The sequence below is a fragment of the Gymnogyps californianus genome, chromosome 2 (assembly GCF_018139145.2).
Source record: "Gymnogyps californianus isolate 813 chromosome 2, ASM1813914v2, whole genome shotgun sequence".
Taxonomy (NCBI): domain Eukaryota; kingdom Metazoa; phylum Chordata; class Aves; order Accipitriformes; family Cathartidae; genus Gymnogyps; species Gymnogyps californianus.
In genome coordinates, this window is record NC_059472.1 from 104,053,215 (window position 1) to 104,075,864 (window position 22,650).

The 22,650-nt window shown below is 39.9% G+C and overlaps 1 protein-coding gene across 1 annotated transcript in view; it reads right to left on the reverse strand.

Annotated features, from left to right (window-relative positions):
* The window catches only part of LOC127013308 (collagen alpha-1(XV) chain-like), a 160,167-nt gene that overhangs the window by 13,976 nt on the left and 123,541 nt on the right, over nt 1-22,650 (reverse strand). Inside the window, exons 25-34 of the mRNA XM_050892108.1 lie at nt 21,097-21,174; nt 20,946-20,981; nt 15,613-15,666; nt 15,473-15,532; nt 13,319-13,387; nt 12,901-12,942; nt 10,453-10,498; nt 6,242-6,331; nt 2,073-2,122; nt 138-248 (exon numbers count right to left, since the gene is read on the reverse strand). Of these exons, the coding sequence (XP_050748065.1) occupies nt 138-248; nt 2,073-2,122; nt 6,242-6,331; nt 10,453-10,498; nt 12,901-12,942; nt 13,319-13,387; nt 15,473-15,532; nt 15,613-15,666; nt 20,946-20,981; nt 21,097-21,174 (636 nt within the window). The remainder of the gene's footprint in view (nt 1-137; nt 249-2,072; nt 2,123-6,241; nt 6,332-10,452; nt 10,499-12,900; nt 12,943-13,318; nt 13,388-15,472; nt 15,533-15,612; nt 15,667-20,945; nt 20,982-21,096; nt 21,175-22,650) is intronic.

Sequence of the window (22,650 nt, forward strand, 5' to 3'; positions counted from 1 at the left end):
CTTGTATTCACCTAATAGTTAGCATATGAGTTTTTATATGGTTCTTAGCATTATCTTGATGTTTGTTTCTTTTTAGTGCCTTCTAAATTAAAATGGGTACCCACAAATATTCCTATTCTACAACTTGCGTGACTTACAGCTAATCCTGGTCTTCCAGGCGGTCCAGGAGGTCCTGTCAGAAAAAACCCTCCATTTGGTTCTCCTTTTTCTCCTTTTACACCAGTGACTCCATTGTCTCCTTTTTCACCCTTTAAAGAGAATATATTTTAAAAATTGAGCTGAAGTGAGATCAGAACTCTATGCACTGATCTTTTAAAGTTACATGAAATCTCTGAGCTTAATAAAGGAAAGCATCTGCTTAAAATCTTTTTGACATCACTTCCTTCTTCAGTGATAAGGAATGAAAAGGAATGCTTTCTCTATTGAGGCTGCAAGGCTCTCTCAGGGCAGGGGCTAGGGGAGGTGGGGTTAGGTGGAGGCAGAGAAAATGCCTCTCTTGCTGTTTCCTGCTATTCTACCCAGCAAAACCTTGTTCTGTGCTATAGCTGGAGGCAAAGAGAAAGTTAGAGGAAGCATAAAAGCCTGGCTTTCTGCTTTTCTCCATCATCAAGGAAAAAGCAAAGCAAGATTGACATGGAATGGACAGATATTTAAAAGTATGTGGCAAAGTGAAGATTACTGTGCATAGGATGAGAGAGAAGGGCGGGTGTGTGTACCAGGATAACAGAAGAGACGCCACACAAATTTGCAGACACTTTGAACTGCATGTCTTCTCCTGTCCTTCATCGTTGATTATCAGTTAGTTTGGGGAACAGAGTGATAGGTAGGAAGAAGTGTTTAAATACTTGGTCATTATCTCTCTGTGCAAAATGAGCCACAGCAATTGTAGGTTCCTCCTCACATTATTTCCTTCTGTTTGTCTGCTGTTTTTTTTCCTTCAACTTTTTTTGGTCTACTTTGTTTCACCTTTCTGAGAAATAAACCTGTGAATAGAAGAGGCAAAGGGCAAAGCAAGAATGGCAGGTAGCTGCAGAAAGCCAGCAGAGATGGCTATGTATAGCTCCTCCTCTGACTTTTCTTTTTTTTAGTTTCCCAGTAAACAGGACTATAAAGCTTTCTGTATGGCATGCCATTTTGCAGAGATGAAGGACTAGATGAAAAATGAGTTCTTTGTAGCTAAAGCTGTAAAGCTACAGACACTACTCTGTAAGATCAAAGAAGCCATATCAGCTCTGCCGTGCATGCAAGGGGCACTTTACGTCATAGGAATAACTTAGGTGTGCACAGCCAAGCAGAAACTAAATCTGAAAACCAGACAGCACTAAGAGTCCTTCAAGGAAGCTGACAGTACACTGCTTTTGGTAGCATCATTAAATGATAACTTGATTCATTTTTTTTTTCAGATCTTCTACTGATAAAGAGCCTTGTTCACTTAAAAACATTTAAAATAATATTGCATTGGTATTCATTTTTGTTACTTGAAGCAGTCAGGAGAATAATGGAACAGAGAGAGACCAAACACATCAAGGTATGGGTATACTTTCTTGTAAAAGATTCCAGGAAAAGTAGTTTCCATCACTTTAACTTATTTTATTCAGTGTGCTTAAAAGATAAATAGTATTACACAGAAGTGATTTCGCCCCCCCACCCCCCCACCCCCCCCATGTGTTAATTGTTGCTAAATTTTTATAGAAGCCCTTTAGGTAATGGATGTCTTTTACCTGAGCTGGCATAGAAACAAAAGCATTCATTTATGGCAGACAATTTATACCAACTTATGTTAGGTAACAGTGAATTATGACTCACTTTAATACCATGGGGAAGGTAAAAAGCCTCAGTAATAAAGTTTTTTCAAAAGTGATCTTTATATACTACTGACATCTGCTATCTCTATACTTGTAATAAACTTGTGTATGCAGCTGGAGTTTAAGAAATTAATATAATTTGTAATTACTGATGCTCTTATCTGTTTTGTATATTTCATCATGCTATACTGTTTTATGCTTAATTTATAGTAAAGCACACCTTAAAAAAAACTTAACAGAACTCAAACACAAATGGGATATAATTACCTTTATGCTATTAATAAAGTGGCTGAAATATGATGGAGGCAGAGGTGGACCTGAAAAATGAAGAAAACACAATAAAGTACAATAATTATCTGTAATTTTCTTTTTAAAAGCACTGCTTTGGATATTACTGGTTTAGGAGTTTAAAGGAAAATTATTTACAATAATAACATTAACCTTTAAATCTAACAGATATTTTTAGTTTGGTTTCCTAACAAAGCAAGGCTTACATGCCCTATCTTGTCTGTCACTCCTCCACCTTAATAACTTCTGAATCTGATTGTGAATTTCAGACAAATGTGAAAGCAAAGAAGGCTCAAAGATGAAAAATTCCCAGTTTTCTGAAAAAATGGCAGCTGGGCAGAGGGTGAAAGAGAAGCATCCAAATTAACCCCTTTGATGGAAACCAAAGTAAAAGAAAAGCTTTCCATATGTTTTGCCAGAAGTGGGGTGGCCAATCAGTAGTTGCGTTATCTTTCATGCAAGGACAGTACCATAACTGACAAGAGAAACAGTGTTACTGCCGTGCTGCTGTTCATAGAATAATTGTTCCTTGACATTTTTCTGCAACAAAAACTAATACCACAATCAATGGTTATACCACCTGTGTTGGGTTGTCTGCAAATGGTGGTCAGCCAAAGCCATCAAGCCAGCACAAAAAGTCTAAAAAGCCTTCAAATGTTCTCTGTTTGGCATACAGTTGGAAAAAAGACTGTTTTACAGCTGCCTATAACAGCTCAATGCATTTTCTTCAGATATGTTCTGATTAATTTTTGACATCTTTGGATCCAACCCTATGGATCCAGCCATAGGACTCATATCTCAGTATGCTATCTCAGATACAATTAAGTCAAGTAGACATTGTATACATCTGTACTCTGGGACAGAATTGTATTCCCACTATGGCAGCTATTTTGATTTTATTCCAACCCTGCCAATTATAGCTCGCTGCAGTGATTTGCTTGATCCGTGTGAGGGGATGGGGAACAGACAGGTGGAATGGAGTGGTAGGTGTCCTTCTCAGATGTTGCTTAGTATTAATCTCTACACTGGGCAATATCTGAGGTCCTTCTAGGATGACCAACAAGCAGACTAGGCCTGGGCAAGGTACATGAGGAAGAGGGAGGTCACCACTCAAAGTGGAAGTCAAAAATCTGTGGTAGGGAACCAGTAGGCTCTACCTACACTGGTAGGTAAACTGTATTAGACCAGTTCCTCAGCCCTGAGGTAAAGTGGCACAGCTTCCATCCATAGAGCTAAACTGTCCTCCTCACTCCCAAAGCATGAGAGACTTATCCATACAGCCTATTGTACCAATCCCTGGCTTAAGCTATCCTCCACACCATCCTATTATCTGGGAAAGTGTTACTTGTTGCAGGCCGAATCCAGGCCAGGAAACATGGGAACAATTAAATGGCAGGACAATTGTCCTCTGTGTCCTGGGCCTGTTTAGTTTACTAGTAGTACACAGCCAGAGAAGTTTGCTTGACATGGCTTCTCAACAGGGAAACCTAGTTCAGTCCTCTTCTGTAGACATTCAGTGGAGGGCTGGTAGGCAATTTTTGGCAGGACCTTTAGGGATCTTAACACTAGCCAGATGGAAACATACTTTGTTGTGTGGCTTCTGCTAGTAGACCAGACATTTTCATTTCAGTTTGTTTTCAGATGGTGCTGAAACAGACTAACAGCACTTTGCATGTGCGTAATTAATGGCAAAATCATGCGCTCCCAACAATCACAAAGTCACAGAACTTTGGTGACCTTTCTTTTAGCAAATGAAAAGCTATACTGCTTTCAGATCTGGGATCTGATCTAGAAATTAACTTAGCCCCTGGAGCAACAGAACTCACTTATTACCAGAATTAATGCTTGCCCAGTGAGAAGCCATCTTGCTCCACCTCACTGATTTTCCTTTAGCTCCATTCCTTCCAGGATTCACAGAGAAAAGGGTGAAACTTCTTTATGCAGAAAAGAAAGTCTCAGGACAAACAAACAGGCCAAAGGGTGGATTTGGATGAGTGTGAAAACTTGTCCAGAATACCAGGTTGGCCTTTTGGGGAATGACCCACAGGAAGGAAGGGGGTTGACTATGTCGAGGGCCAGCACACTGCAATAAACACTGCATTTTCAATTAGCGGATCTTCAGCCTTAGGCAATTGGGTCTGAGGCTATGATACAGTGAAGTCTCCTCCTCTGTTTCTAACTGTGTTTTCTTACAAGGCTCCAGACTGTGTTCCTCCAGCCAGAAACACCGGGATTGTGCTGGAGCATTGCACGTGTGGTTGGAACACAGCACCTATGGTCTGGATACTTACTACACCTATCTCTATACAGAGTAGCTAAATAAAGTGCGGCCTGCCATTTACCCACTTTTTGTGTTGGCTTCATATTTTTGCATGGTATCAGTTAATAGAGCCTGTTTGTAAGGTTGGAGAGGAGACATTTTGTGGGGAAAAAAAAAAAAATCCACTGCATGGACAAGTACCACAGTTCAGGGAGCTTTTCTGATCACTGGAACTCAACAGATATGGTAGTGGAAGGAGCTTCAGCCATCTGTCCCTCAGAGAAGGTTTTGAAAAATTCCTGTACTTAAAGCATGTTCCACTACCCTGCAACTTCTGGCTTGTGAATTTTCACTGTCAATGATTATGTGGATATCTGTGAGACCTAGAGAATTGGTTTGTATGAAAGAATATTTTAGCAGCTACATCAATGAGCAAGAACCAAACAGGAATATTTTTTAGAGCAGCAACAGAATTGGTCTTAGTTAACATATTTTAATGTACAAAATATGGAAGCTAGTCGATCTATTTGGATTCAGTTGGCAAACAAATGAATAAATCTCTGTTATTTCAGGAGAAAGGTGAATTCAGTTTTCAGTTTAACCAGAATCTCATGTTATTTTCACCATCCTCCACTAGCTGCAGTTTTACAACAAGATCATAAGCATAATCCTTTCATAATCCTCTCCTTCTGAAGCACCTGAAATCATCAGGTATAGGCAAAAATACTTGTAGGACATTAATTTGCATTAAATACAGAACCTGGGAGGGAACAGACATGTTCATGATGGATAAGCCAGCAAAGAAGAGAAAATTTTCTTAATTTCTGTTTAGGAATGCTTCTTGCTTCTTCTTTTTAGAAGTTTATTGATGACTAGGAAGCACTAACCACTTATTTTAAGGCACTGGATATTGATCAGAATAAAAATTAATGAGGACAAGACAAGGAAACAGATTTTATTAGAACAAACAGATGTCCTCCTAAAAATAACCAAAATATCATCTTCAGTCAACAGAACTGTGTCTTTGGAACAAAGACAGAAATATCCATATAGATGTAGTTTTGTATTTATTATCAACACATTAGATGACAAAGATTATAAATACGGTATAGCAACATTAATTTGATATACTGCTTCTTCTATTTCAAATGATTTCTGGCACTGACCAAAGCCTTATCTCAGTATATGAGATTTCAAAAAATGTATAGAAAAGGAAGAGTTTGTAACAGCAATCTTTTCAAATAGACGCTTGTTTCTGTAACTATTTTTGAATGTGTAAGAATTAGCAATGGGTATCAACTTTTTGATACACAAAAGTAAATCTTTTGTGAGGAACATCTGTTATGATGCTCCTACCACCAGTGAATTGGTATTTTTAGTTCACACAGACTTTTCATGATTATCATAAATAAAGCATAGAATAGATCATCTAGTTCTACCTCCTGCTGGAAGCGGGACTGTCACCAACAAATGACTGCCTTGAACTCAGAATGCAGAGGTGTGTTACCCTGAAATGGGAAGCACTGGATTTTAGCCCAATTGCCTCAAAAAGATTGACAACAAAATGATATCTCAGGAAGTGGACATGATGTCCTTCTAAGATTTCAAAAAATCTCTGACCAGCCAGTTACATTTCAATATCTATTCTTCTACTTAACGCATTCATAATACTCACAAACGTGCAGTACAAATACTTCTTTTCAGAAGACATTTTTGATAACATTATGGGCTTTGTTGCTCTGTGTGTAAGTTCAGCAAGGAACCTAGGTGTAAGTCTTTAGGCAGGTAAGGCTGCAGGGGTAAGTATCAAAGTTCTTTGTTGAATTGCTTTTTCAGTTAAACATGTATTCCTCTACAGGATGTCAATGACGTATCAGATGTAGTATACCTGGTGGTCCTGGAGCACCTCTGTCTCCCTTTTCTCCTTTTAAGTCCGCTGATCTGTGCAGCCCCCAGGAATCTCTGTTTGCTTTAGCACCTGCCATAAAAGCATCACAAATTCATGAGAACTTGCAAACAGCAGAGACTGTAGCAGTGACAACCAAACCACCGAAAGTGAGAGCAGACTTTTCCATACATGTGGGGCACGTGGCTTCAGTCCCTATATGCTTGTCTCACTCTCCTCATGAACATTGAATGGCTGCCTGATTGTCCTCTCTTATCAACACCAATATGTGCAAGACAATTGCTCTCTTACAAGTCAATCTTTTACTTTCCCTTCCCTAACCACCTAGCCTAAGACCCTCTGAACAAACCTGTTCTCACTGCATTTGTGAATTTCACTGGGGCAAGTGTAGAAACAGTTCTTAAGTTATGGCTCTGTGTTTGATACCACATCTTCTACTATCTCCAGACTCCAAACCAAACCAATAAATGATAATATCTGCAACTGTGAGTGTCAAAAATGATATCGTTTATTGCTCCTTCATGTCATAAAAGCATTAATAATGAAGAAAATATTCTCTGAGAACAGAAATGCTTTTAGCATAATTTTCCATCCAGGTAAGCTAAGGGTAGAATTGCACTCAAATACATCTGGATAAACCTTCTGTTTTTCCAGATATTATTCAACTTTCATTGTGACCTTTTACCCTATAAAATATCTGGGTAAAATGACCCCTGAGTATTTAGACTTCTTAGGTCTTTTTTCTACCTGAGTAATTGCTAATATCTTTGCAAAATTCATGTAAAATAACATTGTTCTGCCACAGTAACATCTTACAGCCACTTCCTTCAGGTAGAAATGCCTTTTCAAGTTTAAGGTGAGGTGGTCCTATTCTGAGTTATGAGCAGGAAGGGTGCTGAAGCACAATGACAAGCAGATACAAGACACATCTCTTGAAGTAATTTTTAATGGTTCCCTGCCCGTGATATCTTCAGCCCCTGTGGTCAGTTGTGATCTATGCTGGGAGTCAGTGGATCACTAAGAACAGTGGCTGTTTTCTAACCTGATCTGATTACATTTGTAAATTTCACTGGGTCAAGCACAGAAACAATCTCTTGCTTGGGTACCCAGTCCATGCTCCATGACCTGGTGCTACTTATAAATGAGACTTTATTGGTAAGAAATAAATGAAGACTTTATTGGTAAGAAAACCTTAGTTTGGAAAATAGTTACAGCACTTTTCCTTCTTCTAGTTGTGCAGAATGGCAACATATACAGAAGAATAAGATGAACTTCTTCCCTTTCAGAGCCCCATGTTACAATGGAAGTTTCGAGACAGTTCCTCTCCACCCTTCTCTTCTGTCTTTCAGCCATGAGAGGTGAAATCTGGTCATACTCCCATGGGTCTCCCCATGATCTGTCTGGTGACTCAGCCTCCAGCTGCGAGCCCATGTTCAAATGCCTATTGACAGAACGGTGGGGCCTCATTTTATGTTGCAGAGGCCAGTCACACCGTCTCTCAGGTGCGCAATTAGACAGTTTTCCTAGTTGTCATCTGAACCCTAACTGTCCGACTGTGACATCGCCAGAGTTATTTTCCAGGCAGATTTCCAGTCCAGTCATCAGTATTTTAGGTCATCTTCTTACAATATTGAGACCAATACAGAGCTTATACAAGCAAGCTCTGACTTTCTCTTCTTCAAGATATCTTCCTTTACCACTTACTATGTCCACTCTTGCCCGTTATCCTGATCCCTTGCACTCTTTTCCTTCTCTTCCTTTCTTTTTCCGTTTGGATCAAGGTGGCCTGGTCTTTCCAAGTGTCTCAAGTCATTGCTGAGGGAGAGGAGCTGTTCCAGTTGCTGATATCAACCCACTGCCTGCTCTCTGGACTACGTTAGAGAACTGGTCCCCAGATAGCCATGTTGTCCTCCAGAAATAGCCCCAAGCCCCAGCATTTGGAGTTGATATAACACATACTACTGCTGCATTATTCAACTTGTTTTGCTTGCACTGTTTTTGCCATGCAGGCTCTGACTTATCTGATTAAACTGTAAACTCTCCAGACTCCTTTGCACAGTGATGGGAACAGTGATTTAATTCCCAGGAACATGGGAACAGGGAAACAGGCTCAGGCTGTATATTAGAGGCTGCACTACTGCTTTTTTCCACAAAATTACTCTGAAAGTATAATAAATAGGCAGGAATAAATTTTTATTATAAGTAGTTAAATAAAAGGTGGAAGACCACTGACTTTATTTCCTCCGTGATCTTGAGAAGACCTCCTTCTCCACTGTGCACTACTGGATCATAAGAAAACTGCCGGCTGCTCCCTGTGGATGCTCTGAGGCTTTGTTTTAATGTCCCGACTTTTTTTCCAACTCCAAGAACCTCTGAAGGGAAAAAACTGTCACAGAACTTTCTGCTACCCTTGGAACTGAAGAACTTCCACACAATTTGGTCAAGGCAGCGCTATTTCAATCAGCATTCACCATTTTTTTTGGCGCAGAATTGCTACCTGTTTCCCTCTGCATGTAACTGAATCCATCCTTGGAGCATGTCTTTGAGGAAGGACAAAAGCACTGAACCACAGACGCAGGCTTGTGTTAATTTTAACACCTGGTGCGCGCAGTAAGTGACCACTTTGTGCGTATCTGGTGGAGTACTAGCTCAAGAATGGAATGGTCAGACCATTACAATAATCTTAAAATGGGATGAAAACTGTACGTAAATGATGACTTTTTCTCCTTAAACCAAAGAAAGAAGGGATGCATGCTGGAGTGACTTTAGGATTTACTGTTTGGGTTGAGAAATAGTATGCATTTAGAGAAAAGAAACTATAATGATTAATTGAATAAAACCAACAAGTTTTAAACAAAATTGTCATAGTCAAAATCATCACTTTCAAGCTTTTACCTAGGCTGAAAGTCTAAAAAGAGCAGAATGTCCTTTATCACCTTGGAGTCAACTCTTAGAACTAAGGAAAAAGCCTTGAACCAAGAACTTTGGGCTCTCTGTGGGCATTTACTCTGTTACATCATGGATTCTTTGTTAAAAAAAAATATGGACGGAGAAATTTTTTTGGAGTCCCTGTGTACAGGGGAACACAAGCAATTGGGAGTCTTTGAATTTAGGAGCAGCACTGGACAGCCTAGACTCTATGGACTTAATTCTGTGGACATAGCCCTGAAGAAATGTGGACAGTTTGCCAAGCACAAGACTTAAGCTTTCACTTGTAAGAGGTGAGTCAGTCATTCAGCAGTAAGGATTCAGAAAGAAAGCTCAGGGCATCATTATACCCTACAAATTTGACCCTCTATTGTCCTGAAACCCCCTTGCATTGAAAGGAGTGAAAACTAACAAAACTTCTCTAGCCTTGTGACAACTTCCCCAAGGTCGTCATGTGTGGAGTTTCTCATCCTCCTTCCCCATTAGTCTTACTTCCCTCTTTGTCTGCCTGTCAAGTTTTTGTCCTAGCTACCCCCAAACCCCAGAAATTACTTTCTTTTCAACAGGCCTCACCTTCCTAGTGAAGGAGGGGATGAGAAACATTTCTTCTGTCTCACCAGAAAAATCACTGCCCCCTCACAGAAAGAATTGTTAATAGCTTGTTTCTTTCCCTCAGCAATATTCTCTGGGACTCCAGCAGCCAGTTTGTGTTCATCCTGCCTGTGATAATTTTCTTTCAAGCAAAAGGATGGGAGCTGTGATTACAAGCTCTGTTTGTTTTGGTATCAGTCACTCAGAGAGGTGAAGTGTTTTTGACACCATCAGTCAAACACTGGAGGAATGAGACCACCCGGTTGCTTGGTGGGATCTAGTATCAGGTGGACTTTAGAATTTGCATCTTAGAAACATTGCCAGAGCAGAGAGTAATGATTTGGCACAGCCATGTGTGACACCTCTGCTCTGACAGAGGACTTCTAAGATAAGATCTTGCAGAAAATGTGTTGCACTGCTCAATTTATAGATCTTAGTCTTCAAATTGCAGACCTAGGCTCATTTGTTCTTTGGCCTACATGTTGAGACTGGACCAAGATATGATCTTACAGTTTCACTGGAAAAAGAAGTGAGACCACCTTTGGTTTTATTTTTTTTCTTTTTTTTCCCCATAAACCCAGTTATGCAATAGCCAAGAAAAAGCAAAAAGAGCTTAACTAAGAAAAAACAAAAAAAGCTTATTTAAACCAAAGTACAAGAAAAGAATTGCTCACCATGGGCATGAAGAGCTTCTTGATTTCCAGGGTAAGGAGTGCTCACCTACAGACAAAGAAATCTATTAAAAATTATCCATACACATTAACCAATGGAAGTGCATTACTTGGTGTGACTGAAAAGCCTGGAAAATTTGCATGCTATCACAGTAAATATTATAACAACACTCCGGGATTATCTCTGGTTTGACAAGGTCTGAGTATTAGCTGATGAAGCTTTTTTCAGGATTGTGCTCCCTTTAACATGCAACATGCTTTCAGCCAGAGGGTAACAACATGCGTTTTGGAGGCATCAGCAAATCCTACTCTCAGTCATGCCAGTGAAGCATCAGAAAACTCATTCTCCAAGAACAATTCTGAATTTACGTCACTGCATTTGAAAGCAGGATTTGATTTTTGACTGTAAGATAACAGACTGTGTTTGTAAATTTTTCATCAGACCATGGCTATGCCTACTGTCTGATGTTGACCTATGCTCCAGATGCATTGAGACTATAACTGAGAGGCAGAAGCTATTCTAGTCTATCCTGTTCTGACACCAGCCACCTGTAACAGTGGGCATGCTACTTACCTCTACTGCCTGTCTTCAAAACAGGGACAGTGCAGGAATTAAAATGTGGCACAGTGCTTGGAAATGGACAGATCTTAGTACTAGCTAGTACTATTTATATGAATCTAAGCAAGCGTATGTAAAAAAATTGAAGGTGCTGCATCTGGCTAATCCTGTAGTATTAGCTCTTAGAAGTCTTACTCACATGAATAGCTCCATTAACTTCAGAAGTTCAGTTCACATGAGGAAAACGTGTGGGGTTCAGTCTGTAGTTCTTTATCGATATTCATTTATGTAGGCATGTACAGCAGACTTCTTATCTATAAACTCGGATAGGTTTAGGAGATTATTCACAAATGTAGGACAAATCTATCTAGCATACTCAGATGCACAGAGGTGTTTATAAGTACAGGTTTCTATTACTTGTGCACATAAAAGTTACTGCTATTATTCACTGACTGTAACCTTCTTGAAAAGTGACTTATTATTATCTGAAATTCAGCTAAAATAGGCTTGTATTGTTTGAATCATTCCACAGAGAATCATAGGAGAGTTGAGGTTGGAAGGCATCTCTGGAGATTGTCTAGCCCAAAGCAGGATCAACTACAGCAGGATCAACTACATCAGGTTGCTCAGGGCCTTGTCCAGTCAGGTTTCAGAGGTGAGGCTGACAAATCCATATGTGATTATGGACATATGTGATTAACATACAAGAATGTTATATGGTGGGAATGGGAAGATTTAAGGGTAGAAATCAAAGAAGTAAAAAGTTGGTGTCTGGGCGTGGTGGGCCAAAACCATAGAAATGTCAAGTTACCATAGAGTAATGACTATCATTAATTAACAGAAAGATCCATAAGCTGGGATACATCTTTCTTCAGCAGTAAAGGTAGGGTGATGATGACTATCAATGCATCTAGTGTAGCGTAACTCAAGAGCTGCTTCTCTAAAATAAGTGAAAAAGAACTGGAATGGAAATTGGAGGAGGGGGCACAATACTATTTTGAGCTATACTGTCTAACAGAAAAGTAGAACAGCCATACTGCACACCACACTGTTCAGGGGAGGACACTGGCTCTCAAAGACAACATCCTTTCCAAGTACCTAATGCACGGCTTAACAGTACAATATTGCCCTAGGGAAAGTACGTCCAGGACTGAACTCTGTTCGCAGTTCATCATTGTAGGATGTAATTTCCATGATTTGTGAAACAAAAATTGCATCAGGGTGTTCTGAAAATATAAACCCCATCTCCTTCCTTTTGATACTATGTGCGAAATTGTGTGTCCTTTGAAGGTAATGGCGGCTTTGTCATTCCCTCTGGAAAGCAGGGGGAGAGCTTCACCTGCTGCCATTCTTGAGATAATAAATGTTTATATGTGAATAAACTGCATTTGTGGGTTGAATAAAGAACATGATCTTTATTTTCTGATGCATCTTTCATGCCACAATGAAATACATAACAAGTCTTATTTTGGACAGGGAAATTGAAAACAGCTAAAGACATAACAACATGGAGACAATATTTATATATACATCTGAAAAATGTGTGTACATGTATGTATAAACATTCAGCTCCCCAAAGCAACTCTTAAACTATGGAAACACAGGCTTTGAAAGGCATTAAAAGTGTTAGGACAACGAAGTAATCAAAGTGCTTTAAGCAAAATGTTCTAGTGTTTCTAGTTCTGTTATATATTTTGTATATGGCTAATTTTGGGTATCTAAACACTTGAAAATCTGTTATCTTGAAGACTAGGTAAAACACATATCTGGTGCAAAGCAGAAGGCAGAGGGAGAAAAGCTGCAAAGCTACCGTGGTTATGTATATAGCTACTTTGGTTATGTACTGTCATGGCCATGCGTTTTGCTAAGAGCAGATTCTGTGTGTGACTTACGGGCATTTTGCAATGAGGTCTGGGAGAGACTGGGAAAATTGTCTATTGAAAATAAGAAGGGAAATTATTTTAATGAACGTAGGTATAATACAGCAGATAACACACCAAATAGATCTGACAGACATGACGGGACAGAGCCTGGAAAGAAAAATCAGCACCTCCTGAGCAGAGAGCCCAGCTTGCTGCCTGGGAGCTCTCACGGATCTGTCAGCAGGTCCCACTCTGTGTGTGTGGGGCAAAACTCTAACATGACAGTGGCTCCAGTTAAGAGATTTTTTCCTACGCACACAAGTAAGGTCACCCACTGTAAACTGCATTGCCTGAAGCAAGTTTTGATGTTTCCCTTTGCAAACTGTTTCTAGAGCAGCACATTTCTGCTATAGAGATAGACTAGCAACTGATCCCCAGTTGTACTTACTCCTTTGATATAAACTATACGTCCTGGAGGTCCAGGGGGCCCTGGGGGTCCAGGCAAGCCAGGAAGGCCCTGGTGAGAGAAAGTGAAAGACAGAAGATATTAGACAGATCTTTTCATACGCAATACAACTGAGCCTACAGAAAGAAGGCCAAGGGGCTCAGAGGGCTCCATTTAACCAAGAAGTTTTGGGTTAAATGGCTTGAGGGGAGACTGAGCATTCAGTTACAGGGACCAACTTGTCAGGTGAATTTTAATATTTAACCTAAAGCACTCTGTGGAGAAGAAAATAGTCTAAGATGATTGTTGTTTCCATGGGGAAAAAAAACCCAAACCCCAAACCGGAAACCCCAAAGCACTAAAAATTGAAACTAAATTAAAGGCAGTGACTCTCTCATCCAAGGAAAACTAGGTATCCGAGACTGGTCTGGGATCTCAAGACTACTGAGATTCATGTATTTTCAAGTGCCAGTCAGATAACTACACACTAATTAGCACCTTCAAGGAACCCTGCCAGACTGGAGGCATAACTGCCCTTTACAAAACAATATGCCAACTCTTTACTGTGTTATTTAAAAACCTGGCACCATGCCATGTCCATCTTTCACTCCACATCAATGTAAGCTTCTGTGAGGTGACACATGTCATCTCATCAATAATTAGAGATCCATTAGATTTTATCTTCCCTAGCACTCCAGGAAGGACTATTAGAACATGTAGCCTGTTTTGTTTGCTTGTTTGCTCTAATCTCCCAGCCTGATGTACTTCATCTAGTTATACTTGCTTTAATAGTTTTTGTTTGGTTAAGGCAGACAATCCAGAAAACAAACCTTGATACTGTTTGAAGATATGGAGGAACAAAAAACCTACTTTAATAATTTCTTCCGGTGGCTAGTCATCTTTTCTGTCATTTTCTTCCAATTAGAATTTGTCTACTTTATCTGGTTTCACCTTCCAGCAACTGAATTTCTATTTACACCTTTCTCTAGGGGTGTAAGCAACCTTTAGTACCCGGTCTTTTCTTTCTGTGAAGATACTTAGATACATACCAATTCTCAGTCTCCCTGTCAGTCAGATAAAGCAATATCATCATCTCACTAATATTTATTGTCCAGATGATAGACAACATACTTGTGTTTTGGAGTTTGTGTGCCATATATTTTTTTTTTCTTTTAAACAAAGTAGAACCAGAGGACTCATACAACAGAATTCATTTACAAAAAGTGCTCTACTGAAATACAGTGATATTGACTAGATCACCTCTTCTGATGCCTAGCTGATGCCTACCTTATGATTTCTATGCTAACACAGTAAAATACCCCTGCCTTTTTTTTCAGCATATCTCTGATGCAGATGAAATATTATGAGCTGCTGTTGTGGTATGGGTACCAATTTTTCTAGCACAGATTACCCCATGACATCAGAACAACTACACAAATTACTCTGCTATTGTGAAACTTACTGCTTATGCTCAGCAGTGTTTATTGTTGTGTAGTCCAGTCTTCATGTTTGCCATGAGACCACTTGTATGAAGTCTTTTCATAAGAACAGACTTGCCACACCAGGCCCTTGGTTCACCGCTTGTCATTCCATAAATACAGGTTGTAGGTGGGCATGGATATGCTATCATCTATGCAGTGGCCATTATTCTGGATGCATGTACATGGCAACTAAAGCAGGTAGTAGGTATTAGCAAGTATCTCCTTGTTAGCAGGGTAGATGCCACTTCATTATGATATGCTCAAGTGCTGTTTGTACCTGTGCTAGATAGTTAAGAGCCTATGGGAGTATCTTCACAATACGAGGGGTCATACTGATGGCCTGGATCAGGAAGACTTTGATATATAGAAAGAATTGGCAATCCCAGATCATTTGCTATTTGAACCAGCTATGATAACACTGAATCATAAATATAAGTGTTAAACCTGGGAGCTGATACAACTATGTATATCTGCAAGAACTGTCCAGATGGACCCAGAAGTTGACTTTTCAGTGACTGTTACCAGATAGGAAAAGTAGCGGAAACATAGAATTATTTCTAGATCATCTCAGGTTTTCAGTCCTGTCATCATTTTAAAGGAATTCATATAAATCAGACTTGATTTAAGATTTTAACAGGATTTTTTTTTCAACTAATTACAATACATAAGAACTTACATTAAATGCTTCACCTCGATCACCTTTCACACCTCTCAGTCCATTCAGTCCTGGGCGGCCCTGAAATAAATAGAAATAGTGTAGTATGTGTCAGAAGCAAGCTCCTCTATCTTTATTCCACTTGAGAGCATAATACATACTGGACGTCCTGGGAAACCAAGTTCTCCTTTAGGTCCAGTAGGTCCTATTGGTCCCTGGACAAAAAAGAAAATGTGATTATGGAGAATATATAGAACGTATCTTTGACATATATTTGATTATTTAGAATAAGAAGCATAGTTTTATATTTGCATTAAAAATCAGTCTGTGATTGTCTGCAGAGAATGCACAGAATGTCCTCTCTACTTGCTCTGCTGAGTGATCTCATGTCCTGGTTTCGGCTGGGACAGAGTTAACTCTCTTCTTAGTAGCTGGTACAGTGCTGTGTTTTGGATTTAGTGTGAGAATGATGTTGATAACACTCTGAGGTTTTAGTTGTTGCTAAGTAGCACTTATCTTAAGCCAAGGACTTTTCAGTTTCCCATGCTCTGCCAGCAAGCAGGTGTGCAAGAAGCTGGGAGGGAGCAGAGCCGGGGCAGCTGACCTGAACTAGCCAAAGGGGTATTCCATACCATGGAACATCATGCCCAGTATATAAACAGGGGGGAGTTGGCCGGGAGGGGTTGATCGCGGCTCAGGATCTAACTGGGCATTGGTCAGCAGCTGGTGAGCAATTGCATTGTGCATCGCTGTTTTTTTTCTCCCCCCCCTTCCGTTTTTTGTTATATTCCTTTTCATTACTATTATTATTATTATATTTCATTATTACTATTGTTAGTATTATATTTTACTTTAGTTATTAAACTGTTCTTATCTCAACCCCTGAGTTTTACTTTTTTTTTTTTTTCCCCTCCTCCTCACCCCACTGGGAGGGGGAGGGGGAAACGGCTGCATGGTGCTGAGTTGCTGACTGGGGTTAAACCACGACATCTCAGAAGCTGAGGCCTGCATATAACAGTCAACTCTGGCTTGGAAGAGACTGGTTATCTGAAATGAAGTCTAAACTCTCAGCCATTTGTAGGATGTGCAATTCAAAACTGAGTCATCATGTATCAAAGGAAAATTAAATGTACTAGTAGAAAAAAGGCAGTTAGTGATGTATGCTTTGTGCTCTCCTTTTTGTTTGCTTTGTTTTTCTAATTATTTTTGAATCAGGCCCTATGAGGAGATGTCTGTGGATCAGCCTGAGAATTCATTATAGTGCCAGGCTTCTACATGCCTCTCGCCAGCCTGGGTGTATGGATTTATGGGGCTGATGATAGTTAAAACAGAACAGATCCTTCTTTTTACAAGAGTGACTGACCCATCAGGCCTCACAAAGTGACAAAAGTGACTGCAAAAAGAAAGGGCAAGCAGGCTGCCTGGGAAAAGTGGTTCAGACCTATGGATGATCTATGATTGGGCATTTGCAAGCATGCAACTTCTAGGCAACAAGCAAGTGATCAACAAAAAGCAGTAAACCTGAGGATACCACAAACTTTCAACCACTGTCAGCTTCCTGAAACTCAACTAAACCACACGGGTCTAGACAATCTCTTTACATATGTATCAATCTTTCTGGTTTCATTTCCTTTTTTTCAGTCTGGTGAAATGTTGAGATACCCCTTCTTGCATTATTGGTTAAATAATCTCTGCCTATAGATCTCATGCAGATACCAGTGACAACTGGTGTTTAACCCTGAGAAATCACAGGACTTCTGGTGTGATTGTTGTAACAGACTTTCTATCACTACCTGCAATATGGTGGTTAACACAGACCTATGCTGATGGAAGAAAGACATTGGCTGTTGCACTGCTTACCACAATTTCAGCACATCACTTCAACGGTAACAAACGTGTTGGCATTGTGACTGCTACTTCAAAGGATAACTAGCAAACAATCAAAAAACAAGAGGAAGTCCCCATCTTGTCACTCACTTGCTCTTGATTATTAAGGAAAGCAGAGACTAAGAAGGAAGCAAGCCTGTGCAGAACTGAGTCTCCTTATTTACAGTCATGTTCTGTTGCCATGTTATCTCTCAGTTCAAGGCATAGAGGGAGCATGGGCAAGTGAAGAGCTAGAAAGGTTGCAAGAAATAGCCTGATGTTTATACTTGGATTATTCGCATACTCAGATTTTCACATCTCATCTGATCAGCAGAATATTGACACGGGAATACCATCTGGATTCAAATACCGGTCTCTTACCAATCCATTTTATGAATTAAACTATCACCATATTGATAGAATTTTCAATTAACAAAACCTTTTTTTTTTTTAAATTGGCAAGAGTTTGTCCTTGCCTTTATATAATATCATTTAATTGAAAAGTGATGTACATTCATGGAAAATTTATCTGATGATGATCAGATGATTTATCTTAGCATCAAGCTGAAATTCATGGATTACTTGTAATCTTTATCACGCCAAAAATGAAGACTGGATTAGAGATGAAATTCAGAAATGGTTAACGTGAACATATTGATTCATAACATCACCATTGTAATCAGAATTTAAAGCTCAATAACGGCAGCTGAAACTGTTCGAAAAGGGTAGGACCTTTATTAAACTTCTATTTCATTTCCTGTTTGAAGGTAATTTCTGCCCATATGATCAAAGCTAATGCCTTAACTAGTGTCTGAAGCAGGCAATAGATTGCTGGTGGACTCTGGCAGATGTGAACTTCAATATTGTGCACCCAAGCTGTCAAAATGATTCAACCCACCCTTCCATGCAACCATATCCAATAATGGGGTTAAAAAAAAAAGAAATCCTAAATGTTGTGGGGTATTTTTCTATTTCACTTTCCGGTATTTGAGCCTTTAAAGAATATGCAAATCTGAGCTTTACTGAGCAATGAAGATGATTAGAAACAGACTCTTTTATTAGTTTAAATAAAGAGAAGTGTCTGGATCTCATGCTTTAACTGTGATTAAATAAACATCAACAATGTGAGAGTTGACCATGCTGGAGCCACCTTTACTATTTCCTCTATCAAAGTGCCAGCCCACCCCGACAGATGTCAGCGACTCCCTGAGACAGAAGCCAGCAGTCACAGCTAGAAGTGAAAGAAGGAAGTGAGGAAGCCACAGGAGACTGCTTACCAGAAAAAGAAATGTCATTTACAACAGCAGAGAGTCGATTTGGGCAGACTGACACTCTGGTTCTTACTAAGGGCTCCTATTCAGTAATATGTGCAGCGGTCTGCTTCACTGACAGTGAACAGCATAATCGAGCAGGTAAAAGATTCTCATTTCCCCTGTGGCAGGAGGTTGGATTCAGTCTGTCTCTTCTGCTTTTGCTACTAACAGTACTAACCTCCTGACTATCCCTAGCTCTCATCTGCCAAACCACTACTTCTCTGTAGCTCCTTGTGCTCCAAGCTGCTGTGATCCTCTCTTCTGCCCAGCTGAAGTCTCGAAAACGAGGGGAGCAATGAGTAGGAAATTTTTTTTAAATTCTGGAAACTTGTGTGTGAGTTCATTGTGCCCTAACAGCACAGAGGAATGATCAGAGTCCCCAGCTACCTCAAAGCTGTTCTTGGGCCAGAGTCTTACTTTGTGCAAAGTGGAACAGAACCATCGTAGTGACAGCTTTGATAAGTTATGCCACAGAGGCTCTGGTCCAGTGCTCTGAAGTCTATATTTTTGCTGCACAGGACTCCCACTGACTACAAAGGGATTTTTTCTATGGGACAACACCAAAATGAATCATCTCCATTAGCAGCAATATGAAACTAGAGTTCTGCACTAAGAAGAGGAACTGGCTGAGCAAAGTCTTGAGACAGATTCTGCGTGCCAAATTCTCCTGCAGCGTAATCATTCGCACCAGTGCTGGCAAGAACTTCCTCTGAATGGCCTTGTCTGCATGCTGAACTGTATGAAGCATCTCGTGGCAGTACAAAAGGAGATGTAAACACAGAGTTTGGGGCTGATAGAAAAAGGACATATCCTGAAGGGTGCACAGCAATAGGATGAGAGGCAATGAACACAAGTTAGAACATGAGAAATTCCAAATAAATATAAGGAAAACTTTTTTTACCCCAAAGGTCATCAAATACTCAAATGTGCTGCCCACAGAGGCTGTGGAACCTCTATCCTAAGAGATGTTGAAGACTCAACTGGGCAAGTCCCTGAACTAAACAGACCTGCTTTGGGCAGTGGTGTGGACTAGATGATCTCTGAAGTTCACTTCCATTCTAAATTATTTTATGATTCTATGTCAAGGTAAAAGGATAGACTCATCTTGCAGTTATACAAGGAGAAAAGGAACTCCCTTTCTGGTAAGTTAGGATAGCTCCCTCAATGTATTTTGATACACAGTAATTAAGAAAGCAGTTACCCAGCACACCCAGTTATCCCCTTTTAAAGACCACAGAAACTGATGGCAAAATCTGCTACACAGCTTGGTGTGCAGAAATGACAACACCTACTAACATTCACTTAGGCACAACAGAGACCAGGCTACATCAAAAGCAGAAGCAAAGAAACACTCAATATCCTTGATCTTTGGAATACTAGACTAGAAGAAATTAATTCCTTCTCTAACACTACTGAGTCTGGGCAACTGTTCTTATTTTTTAACTAATTTCTTGTGCTTTCATACAACATTCTGTGTCCAGTCAAAAATATCAGGCCAAGTACCTGAAAGAAGGCCTCTAAATCCTGATTTCGGTAAATGATCTGACTCTACTGCCTGATTTGCAGCTTCCTCAGAATCCAAGGCAGTTGCGAATTATTGTCACCGACAGAAATTGAGCCTGATGTAGTCAGTTGTTTTAATGTAGGTCATAGAAACAGAGAATAATTTAGATTGCAAGGGACCTTTAGAGATCATCTAGTCCAACCTCTTGCTCAAAGCAAGACAAACTTCCAAGTTAGGTCATGCCACTCAGCACCTTTTTCCAAAATCCACCATCTCTCTAAGCACCTATTTCTGTGTTTAACCACTTTTACTGTGAATTTTTTTCTTTATATCTAATTGGAATTTCCCTTGCTGGAACTTGTGATCATTGGCACTTGTCTTTTTCTTGTGCACCTCTGAGAAGGACCTGACTTTGTCTGTTCTATAATTCCCTTTCAGGCAGTGGCAGGGAGCAATTAGAGCTCCTCTCAGCCTTTTATCTTTGGGGCTATACAAACCCAGTTCACTCAGAGTCATAAGTTATGTATGTTTCTAGCTCTGATGATATTTCACTGTCTGTTTAGATAGCAACGGATACATTTGTGCTACCAGAATTCTAATTCTGAATCAAGTCAGTAGTTTACAGCACCACATATGTAACAACCACATTCTTTTCTGAAGGACGTTGATCATCCTGAAGCATGAATACTCCTTATCATCCCTACTCAGAAGGAATGAAAAGCTAAAACAAACTACCTTTACATTTACTATTATCTGTAAAACCAAAGAAAAATAAAAAAAAAGAATCCACTCATCTTTGGAAATGTCTTACCATTGGTCCCACTGGTCCCACCACTCCAGCTTCACCCTGTTGAGGACAGACACACATAGAGCAATGACAAGGAGAACTGCAGTACCTACCAGAGGTGCTGGTAACAAGGCCACCAAACATTCTGGAGGAACACAACATAGTATTGGCTCACCTTCTCCCCTTTTCTTCCTAATAATTCAGTTAAAGATCCATCAGCAGCAATGATAGCTCCTGGTTCTCCCTTTTCACCCTGCAATCATCAAAGTTATTTTATAGTGTTTACAAAGCAGTTCTCAATGAATCAGAAGAAATCAAAGCAGCATTACTGCTGTTTGAAGCAAGACAGATCAGTCATGCTGTGATATCAAACATAAAGTGGTATCAGTGTGAGGAGGGTGAAGTTTGATTCTGGGGGAGAAAAGGGCTGATCTTTCTTAAAACATAATGAAGTACACTAAAAATATCCTGCCTCTGTAAATCTCCCTGAGATGAATAAGTACTTATTTTTTAAAAAAGACTTTTAATTGCTCTCAATAGAGTAACTATGTGAAATATGCTGTGTTCACAAGAGATCTCTGCCAAAGGCAGACAGGCTATTGGTGTCTTCTTGTGTACCATCAGCTTAGACAGTGGTCAGGAAATCCTGCTGGAAATGTAAAATCTTGATAGAACACTAACTGTCCTGATTTTATTATCAGGAAAGCATGAATCGTTCTCTCTATATGCCTGGCATGATGCAGCCTCATTACCTTTAATGAAGGCCAATTCCCAGCATTCAAATTATGACCCTCTGCATTCCACTTCTTCAAGGGGTAATTCCATTGAATAATGCCACCACAACCATGAATTATCATTCCTCAGTGCCAGCACATGTTTCCCACTCTGGATCTTTCAGCTGTAACTTTCCTCCTCCTAGCTCAGGCAGCTTGGTACAATGGCTTTCCCAAGATCTCTAATGGAAGAAATCTGGCTTGAAACTAACAATTGCATTGCTGATTAAAATGACAGTCCAGGTTATAGCACTTCCACTAAGCAGGAAGTGCTATAACTCAGTTCCTCTTGCAGGTTCTTAAATCTCTGGAGTCTTTGGAGTCTCCCTGAGGATACTTTGGATACTTTGGTGTCTCCCTAAAGCTTGGCTTCACTGACAGTCTTCTGTGATTTTATGGATCTGAGGTTGCAACAGAAGCATCTTATGATCCTTAAAGCAAAATGCTCCTAGGTGTTTGTGCAGCTTCATTGTGGTTCCCAACTTCATCACCCTTGAGCTATAACCTGGTGTTCATGCCTCAGAAACATCACTGTGCCATTGGTGGGTACAAAATATAATGGCTTCAAAGTTCTGAGTTCCTTCCAGTGTGGACAGCAGAAGCCAAATAAACCCCCCCTCAAACAAAAAAAACCCCACAACCCAAACGAAAAACCACCCAACTGGTTTTAAGGTTGAGCTTGATCATTTTATGCACTCTGTAAAAGAACAGGAATCCTTATGACAAAAGGGGACTGGTATTTGTGGCCTGACATGCTTCCTTCCGAGCAATGAAGATGCTGCTCATCTACAACCCCATTTCAAACCATAATTAACCTTTTCCAAGCCTTCCTATTACTTGTGAGAAAGTGAGGTCAGCTACTTACAAAGAATAAGCAGAAAGTGTTTTTTTTTTCTTTTTGTTATCCCCAAGATTGTAATAGCTTAGATGTTCCTCTCCCCTGCTTCCTGCAGGTG